Source organism: Centruroides vittatus, unplaced genomic scaffold, assembly GCF_030686945.1.
Source record: "Centruroides vittatus isolate TY-2023 unplaced genomic scaffold, ASM3068694v2 contig_257, whole genome shotgun sequence".
Classification (NCBI taxonomy): Eukaryota; Metazoa; Arthropoda; class Arachnida; order Scorpiones; family Buthidae; genus Centruroides; species Centruroides vittatus.
The window spans coordinates 56,357-66,832 of NW_027121630.1; the positions used below are offsets into that span (position 1 = coordinate 56,357).

Consider the following 10,476-nt stretch of genomic DNA (forward strand, 5'->3'; position numbering starts at 1 on the left):
TGATAACGTGGTAAACGGAAAGAAAAAGTTCAAATATCCGGTTGACATCGACACCTTGACTTATTCTTATCGCTCTTACGTCATTAATTTGGGAGGTGTTACAATCGACGAAAATGATTACGTCAAAAGTGTGGAGGCCATCCGACTGTTTTACGTAGTTGACAAAACTGACGAAGAAAAGGCTACATTGATTGATAATTGGATAGCCGAAGTGTATCGACGAATACAAAGTTATAATTTTCAAAATATCAAACCATTAATACAGTCTCTTTGGTCCATGGAACAAGATATTAAAGCATTTCTTTACAATCTGAAATATATGATTGGAGCTGTGGTATCGTTTATTTGTGTATACTCAATGACAACACTCATGAGTCAAAATTTGATAAGAAGCAAACCTTGGATGGGATTAGCCTGTGTTTTGTCTGCGGGAATGGCAATCGTCACATCATTCGGTTTAATGGGATACTGCGGAGTGGAGAACACTTACTGTAATATATGTATTCCGTTCTTAGTGCTAGGTATTGTATGTTTTGTTGAATATTATATTACAATAGACAAATGTGTAATAATAATGACTTCCTATATTGCAGTCACCGAAGTGGATGACAGTTTTGTGTTGATAGCCAGTTGGAGAACAACCGATCCCGAAGAAGGTGTACAAAAGAGAATGGCTGACACGTTTGCTGCGGCCGGAGTGTCAATCACGTTAACGTCAATCACTAATTTGTTTTCTTATTGCATCGGAATTAGTACACCAATTGTTGTTGTGAAGATCTTTTGCATTTACTCTGCAACGTGCATATTCTTCACTTATGTATTTCAAATAACGTTTTTTGCTGGGTGTATGGCGTTAAGCGGGTACAGAGAAGAGAAAGGTCTTCATCCAATTACATTCAAGTCATATGGTAATTTAAATTACTTATATTATTTCAGCGAATAGTTTCTTCTAGCACAGTTAATATTTATTTACTGGTGAATAAAAAATTCTTACATTAGCAATTTTAATATAGTCTGTAGCTTCTATGGAAGAGACATTTCTATTTAGCAGACTTACTAAATTATTTGGGAATGCATTTCGTAAATTTCTCGTTATTAACCAACAAACAATTCTCAACTCGTCTGTCTTTTCATAGACGAGTTCAAAATTGTTTAGAATTGTTTGTTGATTATCTCTCTCAGCACGTTTTCACTTTGCTAATTTCTTGCAGTAATAAACTTTAGAGTATAAATAAATAGCAACATTTTTTAACATCAATGTCTTCAAATCATTCAAATGCAATGAAAAAATAGGTTTTTCTATGTTATAGTAATAGACTTTACTTATAGTACGGTAAAAATGTTTATTGGGCATTTGTAGTACAAATACAAAACTCGCGAAAAATTTATCTGCAAATTATTTTGTAGAACATTTAAAATTATTACAGAACATATTGAACGAATACACAAAGATCTTATAGTTTCAAATTTAAAGTATATTGTGTTCGATTTTTTTCTTTATAAGCAAAGTGAGAGGGATTCGGGTAAATTTAAAGAATGAAATATACAGTTAGGTCATTAGTTTGTCTTTCGAAATATGTCTAAGGGTAGAGTTATAAACTCCGTAACGTAACCGTATCCGTATTCGTAAATGTTTGCTACACTGGATATCTATAGCAATAGTTATAAACTACCGTAAGGCCTTTTCCGTATCCGTAAAGGAACAAACTTTTTTACGATTTACAAAGTAGTCCATCGTGAGCATGCGCAAAATCATCGGTAGTTACTGCCAGATCTAACACTATAATTATTTATTCATTTTATTATTTTTCTACTTTTTTATGACTAAAGTAATTCTTATCTTAAAATTTTATATTATTCAGAAGCAGCATTTTCGGGCAAAAGTTACGTTTTAACCAATTTGTGAAAGTTTCGTCGGTTGCTTCCGGCAGAACTTCCGATTGTATATCTACTGACGGCGACCTACCGCATGTGCAGTTGGTCAATTCTCCGTATCCCTGCCGTAAAAGTTTGATCGATCCAAACTTTTCTTACGGAATACGGTACGGACATACGGATACGATACGGAGTTTATAACCACGCTATACGGATACGCTTACAGCTACGGATACGGTTACGTTACGGAGTTTATAACTCGACCCTAAGAATGTTATTATAGTAGCGGTCAAAAGTAAGTGGACAGTAAAATAATAGCAAATGTTAACACTAAACGAGGTTTGTTGCCTTAAATGACAATTCAACTTTACCAACAATAGCACTATACAAGTAGGTAGAAGACTGTAATATCACTTATGTTAGCTTTTTGGGGAATATTATTTTTAAAATTTACAAAACGATACAAAAGTGAGCCAAAACTACGTGTTTAAAACTAAGTAGTCACATCAATAACTCGTCATATTAATTGGAGAAAGAATTAACCTTTCATGGTTTCGAAAATGTATAGAGCAACATTATAAAACAACTTCCGTACTTTAGCGAAATTGCAAATCGTTAATATAATTTAAAAGAGTAAGAAATTCTATAAATTTTTTTTTCCAGCACAGCGAACCAGACGATTGTCAAAGGACGGAAGAAAATAAAGACTTCTTCATGAAAACAGTTAGGGATAAACTGGGAGATTTCATCACTTACACACCAATGAAACTGATGGTGTTAATTCTGTATTTTATCAACTTAGGATTTGGATGTTACGGAGTGTATTTTCTAAAGCAAGGATTAGATCTTCAAAACATGTATCCCTCTGGCTCAGAAATATACGAAAGAACACTAGTATATTACAAATACTTTACTGAATATTCATTTCCTGTTCACATAATTATTAACAAAACACTCGATTATTCAGACCTAAACGTTCAGAAATCGGTGGAAGATCTTCTTAGAAGATTTGAGTCTCATCCTCATGTAGCCGAGTCACGTTTTACGGTTTCCTGGCTGAAATATTACAAAGAATTTCAGAGAAATCCAGTTGCACAATATGCCTTAAGAGGATACAACATGTCGAACAAAAACGATTTCATGGAAGGACTTCGAGTTTTCTTGCGATTTAAAGCGGCAGAGCAATTTTCAGACGATTTGGTATTCAACCGGGATGGCTCCGAAATTACTTGCAGTCGATATTTTGTTATCGCAAAAAATGTATCTAACAGAGAAAGTGAAATCGCTACAATGAATGAGTTTTCGAAAATTGCGGATGAAGCACCTTTTCCGGTCCTTATCCACCATGTATTTGCAAGTATGATAGAACAGGAGTAATCGTCGATGGCATTGCTAAACAACTGTTTTGGATCACAGGATTATTGATCGCGATTGTATTTTTCAGTGTGATACCAAATATCTTCTGCTCTCTTGTGGTGGCAACTTCTGTTGTTTCTACTACGATAGAAACATTGGGTTACATGAGCATGTGGGGAGTGAACTTAGATATATTATCATTGATCAGTTTGATTCTGTGTGTCGGATTCTGTGTTAATTATCCGGCTCATATTGCGTACGCCTTTGTGACGTCGACCTGCAGAACATCAAAAGCAAAGACGAAAGATTCGTTGTATCGCGTCGGGTTTCCCATAATACAAGGAACTTTATCTACTATTCTCGGAATTCTTTTCATATATAAAGAATCGTACGCATTGCTAACATTTCTGAAAGTTGTGTGTTTAATAACAATAGAAACTGCCTTTCACGCTTTATTTTTTACCCCTGTTATTCTTCATTCAGTATTTTCTTTCTCTTGTTTTCGAGAAAAACAAATTCCTTATTTGTTAGGCATGAATTAGTTGAATGAAAGTTCGACCAATAAAAATGGTCAATGATTTGTGCTCTAATCTTATTATCTGTGTATATAACATATATTGCTTTGTTTTGTATTTGCCAGTGTTAGTTTTTTTATTATTGTTATAAAAATTCATATTTAGTCTTGATATTATATATATATATATACAGTCGGCTCCGCATAAGTCGACATCTGGATAACTCGACACCATAGGTTAATTAGTCACTTTTCTGTGGTCCCGGCTGACTTACATAGGCAATAATGTTATTAACCCTGTGTTAGGCGCGCGGGGGGTTGAACACGGTTAGGCGCACGGGGTGCACCTGCACCCCCGCGCCTAAAGTTGCTGGTGAAAAAATCAAAAAATTTTTCGCGATTTTTTCGTTTTTGACGTTAGTGGGATTGTGTTTCTGATGTATTAATCAACAATACTACTTAAAATATATCATTTTTGTTTATTTATAACGAAAACAAAAAAGTAATACGTTTCGGGAATTTTTCAGGAAAAAAATCGTCAAATTTAAAAGTCTATTTTTCGAACTGTAAACAAGTCTGTTACTATCTAATCATTGAATCGTGTTCCCGTATGTGTTTTTTAACTGTTCCAATCATTAAATGCTTTGTTACAAACCCCGGGCAAAAAATATTTCAGTATTTCCAAAAGTACACCCCCCGAAACTCTACAGCGACTAGAGATAAAAAGGCGGATTATTGCCAGATAACATCGATAGTTAACTTCTTTTACACTGTAATTTGTTACTTTCTTTGTCTGTTATTAGATCCACCAGTAAAAACAATTCTCGGTAAAATTTCCGCGAAGTGCCACGCCTCCGCAGACTACCACTTTGACTTATGTAAACAGTCGCTATAAAATCGCTTGTTTTAATCGTTTTTTTTACTTTTAGTTTGGTAACGAGAAATTGTTTGACGTTATTTAGAGAAATAAACATGTTTTCAAGACAACTTAGCATTAAATATTTCCAAAAACGCCACTTTTCAAACTTTCAATGCTAAGTCTATGGGACACTTTTTTCCGTTTATTGGCCTTAAAAATCTTATCTATACGCTTTGTATGCTCTTATTTGTCATTTGTATTATGACTGATTCGATATCAGGCAATGACCGTTTTTTCAGTGCACTAACTCGGGTCCATCTCCAGTGGTCGCGCTAAAAAAACTTCCTCTGTTAGGCGCGCGGGGTGCAGGTGCACCCGATGAATTTTGCTGTGTTTGTTTTATATAAAGTTTTTTTTTTCCTGGAATTTTTAACTTTTTCAGTGCGATCTTCAGTACTTTGAAGGAAGGTACTGAGGGCATCATTTTTGAGCATTCATTACATGAAAAAGTACACGCGTTTAAAAGTGTTTGGGGTGCACCTGCACCCCGCGCGCTTAACTCAGTTAACCTTAAAAAACTCGTTTTACCCGACATGGTTGAACTCGTCACTACTGGATAAATCAACATACTTTTTCTGTATCACACTTTTTAGACATCTGATAAGTCGATTCCCCTCCTGAAAAAATGAGTTCACACCGTACAATAAGCTGTGGTGTGAACTCATTTTTTTCAGGAGGGGAATCGACTTATCAGATGTCTAAAAGTGTGATACAGAAAAAGTATGTTGATTTATCCAGTGGTGACGAGTTAAATCATGTCGGATAAACCGAGTTTTTTAAGGTTAATAACATTATTGCCTATGTAAGTCAGCCGGGATCACAGAAAAGTGACTAATTAACCTACGGTGTCGAGTTATTCGGGTGTCGACTTATGCGGAGCCGACTGTATATATATATATATTAAGCTGTAGTTTATAATCGTAAAAATACTGAAATCAGTTATCAATTACTGTATTGCAATTGCATAAAATTAGATAAAATTAAAGTAATAAAAATATAAAAATTATTTTCAGTATTACATAAAAATGTATTTTATATCGAACAATCGTAATTTCAACTTGGTGTTATCGAAAATATCGGTCTGATTTTTTTAATCACGTGTTTCATTTTACAGATGAAGAAGACAAATAAAATAACGCAAGTCAATCGTATATTTGTATATGTACTGGAGCATATAAAAACGTAATTTATTTGGTAATTTACAACTGATAAGTTTGGTTTCAAATTATTTTTTAATTCAAGTTTTACTTTACTTGTAATAAATGATTTCTGTATACAACTTCATTTCCCGATAAATGGAAAATATTGATAAACAAAATGAAAAGGGTTCCTTAAAATAGATATAAACTTTTTCGATTAAATTTTTTTCATATATTCTACTAAAAGTTATATTGTATTCAATATTTTTAGAATTGAATACGTTACGAGGGAGTTTAAAACGTTTTCCTAAAACCAAGTGTTTGAAAACAATTGGTTTTTAAATTCTGAAAAAGTTGTAAATGAGAAATTGATGGGCCCAAAGAAGGAGTTACAGAAATTTGGAATTCTCTCCGGAGACTTAAATAAAGTAGAAATAGACTTTCGATTTTTGCAAAAAAATACTTTATTTGTGAATTTAATATCATTTTATTTAACTTCTCTTAAATATAAACAAAATTTTAATTATTGAAACCAAGTCTAACATTTTATAGTATTTTTAGTATTTATATTGATATGGCAGATTAATCACAAAAAATAACTTTGAGAATAACTAACACAGAAAACACTGTCAGCCGTGCATGTTTTTGTACAGAAACAAAACAAACGGAAACAAAACAAGGAAAGCAGAACGCTCAATTTAAAATTGAAAGTATGGTATAAGAACAGTTTGGGACGTAATGAGCGCACAGAAATTGCAAACATCTACTTACATGTTACTATAAATGTCCGAAGCGCTAAGTCAGAAATTACCGTAAATCCAGACATTTACCAGTACGAGTGGTAAAATTGCCAGAAAAAATTGTTCACATATGCAGCTTTTACTCAAAATTGTCCGGATTTGCCTAAGGGCTCGGGTAATTTTTAATAATGACATTACAGGAAATCGCGGTTACTTCGAACTTCGAAATTCGAAGTAAAATTCGAAGGGAGGATGAAGTTAACTTCTTTCTGCAGACATTATCATTAACAGAGTTTTATATTGTTCATTAATTAAGTAACGAATTATTTTTTTATTCAATAATTTAGTTAAATTTTATAAAATTTCATACACATTACGTCACGCATTCTGTTGCATTTAAAAGTAAGACTTGTGTAAACAGACACACACACGAAAAACCTATCACATGACTTATTTGTCCACACTGCTTAGTGCAAGCAAAATTTTTAGAAATCAAATAAAGATTAGTATCATTTTTTCAATTTATATTTTTAAGTAGATTAAAACAACAGAAATATTAAATTAATACGTATAAATCACGTGATTTAAAGTTGTCTTTCTAAACATAGTATCGTCATATTACTTGCCACTTCATCGAATTGTTTCTTGTCGGCGGCATTTATGTAAATTAAATAAAACAGTATTGTTGTTTCTTAAAATAGCAGAGGGCTACAACCATACTTATTTAAATTAATGATTTTAATTCACACAAGAAAAGCTATTAATAATAAGTCTGAACTTGCATTTAGAAGTGAAGTAATGATAATAACGTAATGAGAAGTACAGTGTAAAAATAAGTCTTATGCTGTGAGTGTTTCACGAAAGTTCTAGAGTCATACATATTATATGAATATAGAACTTAATTAAGACGAAACAGTAGAACCTACGCGGAACTTAGTTTCCTTTTTCCAGATATTATCTAATATATTTCACTGACCTAAATGACATAATAAAAATTTATTTCTTATCGAAATCATTAATAGAGACTAATTTTAATTTTATTTAAAATCATGCACTTACATGCAGTAACAGAACCTGATTAGTTTTCACATATTATACAGCTATTGCATTATTTTCTGTATTATTTTCAGTGAGGCAGTAGTGTACAGTGTAAATAAACGAACACTTGCAAAAGTTTAGATTGTTATCCCTTTATTAATTAACTTAAACCTTTGATATGAACAATTACAAGTAAAGTTATATACCAGGAATGGCGAACCTTTTTGAGTCCACTTGCCATAATAAATATTATAAAGATGATTGAAGAAAGGATAATCAAGTGATAAACCGAAAGAATGAAGAAAAAACAAGTGACAAACAGAAATCGTATGATACTTTACGTGCCAGATGATTTTTCCTTTCGTGCTACTTTGCGCAGGCGGGCCAAAGGTTTGCCTTTTTTGTTATACGATGTATGGACAAAATAGCATAAGAAATGCATTCTTGCGTACATGTAAATTAAAAGATAATGTTACTAAGTCAATAAAGTATCTTTAATACTTTCCAAATATTTGTAACTACCTTAAATAACACTAGTAGGCCCTATTATTTAATAATATCGTTATACGCCTATCCAATTTAAATATTTAAAAGTTAATCGCGAAGAATTTTTTTGAAGTATGAAAATTTTAAAAGTAAAATTCTCTAAATGGCATTAAATTCTATACAATTTATTTGGTGCAATAAGTTTATTATATAATCAGATAAATACAATGTATAGATATATATAATTGTATTATTTAGAAAATATAGCATGAAAATTTTTGATAGTGAATGATACTTGATATGCTATAGGCCTATATACTTCACATGTACACTTGCAGTTATAATGAGTACAAAGACAAGTGTTGTATTTATGTGCCAACAAGAATAACCATTGTTGTTATATAATATAAAACACAACAATTAGAATACATATTTAAATACGTTCAATACATATACATATAATTCACAATTTTTATAGTAATCACATGACTTTTGTCATGTTGAAATTGCTGTACTCGTACAATTAAAATTTTTAGTTAACATAAAATATGTGAGAATATTATAATTATAAACCTTTGTAAATATTGATTAAAATATTTAAGCTAATTATTAAAAATATATTGAGAATATTTAATGTTGTACAATAATTGTAATAATTACGAAGATTTGTAGTATTCTGGACTCTCATTATTAGCATTTTACTCGGTATTTTACTATAAATTTACGATCGATATTTAACTTCTTTACATATTTTTCTATAAACAAAAATAATACATAATTTGGATTAACAATAATTATGTCATGTTGCGAGAGGTCCTTGAAGTATTAAATAAATAGATGAAAAAAAATATTAAATATTTAAACAAAAAGATTTCATGTATTTGCCCTTACACCTGTATTTACAATATTCAACAATTAAACTTTTATACACAATGGTATAAAGATAAATATATGCATGCGCTACATAAATCGAGTGTTTTATATATCGGTTCCAGTTACATTACTGAATTGCACATACAACTATATGTTGCAAAGGAATAATCGAATATATTTAAAATAGACTCATCGTTAATAGAATGTACACGGTATCAATGAATACGTGTCCGTAATATTTACTGTGGGTCGGAAAACTGAGCCACAATTACTGTATATGTCAAAGCCACACCGACAATTGTAAAAATTAATTCACGCTTAATAGAAAATGCATTACAACCCGAAAAGGAGATCCTTTCGTGCAAGAATTTTCGAGAAAATTTTGACAGATTTTTGTAATGAAATATCAGTGGTCGAGGCGCTTCTATATTCTAAAATATTTTCGATTTCTCGAGTCGCATTAGAGTCACATGCAGCAGACAAGCAAACAAAAGAAAAGAAAGTAAACGGAACTACAGTCAAGAAGAAAACTGCCAAACAATACACAAGATTGTAATTTCGTTTTGAAAAAAAGTAACATAAATTGAACGTTAGTTTTATCCCCATTCCAAGTGTCCAAGCAAATAATGTCGATGAATACAAGTCATTTAAGTTGTAAACAATTTCCTTAATTTCAGTGTAAGTATTCGACAGAATATCTACATACATAGGAACTAAAACACCATCAGTGAATGCATTTTCTAACTCTACATATTGATATGAAGAAGAAGAAAAGAAGATTTAACGGAACACCAGTGACAAAACTTAACATCGTATGATTAAGTGAATCACAATCACAATCAAGTGAATGTTTCTGTCAACACGAAAGCCAAAAATTTCTAAATCTTCAGGAGATTTTATTGTATTCCCACGTTTTAAAGAAAGAATTAAAAGAAATTCGGCAATTCCCTCATTACACCAAGTTAATATTACCAGAAACGAGATAACTTTCTTCGATTTGCATCCATTAAATTTTCTTGATTTTGATATTTTGATTAATTTTCGTAAGTTTTTGCTGATATTTTTTTTATATTTTGAAAAACTGTAGAAATTAAACGAACACATGACTGTATATAAAAACATTGGAAAAAATTTTAAGGAGAAGAATTATGGGCAATTGTTTTTTACAAAAATTACAAACATAAAAATGTTGTACAAAGTGCATGAATTAGTTAAGATTAGAATAATAATACTGTTAACAGAATAAAAAGTTTTTTGATAATTTCCATCCATATAATTTCATGCTGAATGAAAGTAGCTTGGGAATATAATGAGAAATTTCATTATCTGCCTCCTCCGAATTTGAATGGATCTTTATTATATTTGTTGTTTTCATAATTTCTATAAAAAAAAGTTTTATAACTTAGTATCAGATTAATAATGATAAGAAATATCTGGACTTACTTGTTGAAATTTCTGTTATTTCGTCGATTGCTTTATCCGAGAAATGCAGTACTTTTAACAGAATTAAAACGAATGAAATGAAGAAATATTATT

At 31.3% G+C, this 10,476-nt stretch overlaps 1 protein-coding gene across 1 annotated transcript; it reads left to right on the plus strand.

Moving 5' to 3' along the window:
• Positions 1-2,196: 2,196 nt before the first annotated feature.
• Positions 2,197-3,252, plus strand: LOC136971498 (patched domain-containing protein 3-like). Its single transcript, XM_067265957.1, has 2 exons — positions 2,197-2,214; positions 2,539-3,252. The coding sequence occupies exons 1-2, from the start codon at positions 2,197-2,199 to the stop codon at positions 3,250-3,252; spliced, it is 732 nt and encodes a 243-aa protein (XP_067122058.1).
• The last annotated feature ends 7,224 nt before the right edge of the window (positions 3,253-10,476 follow it).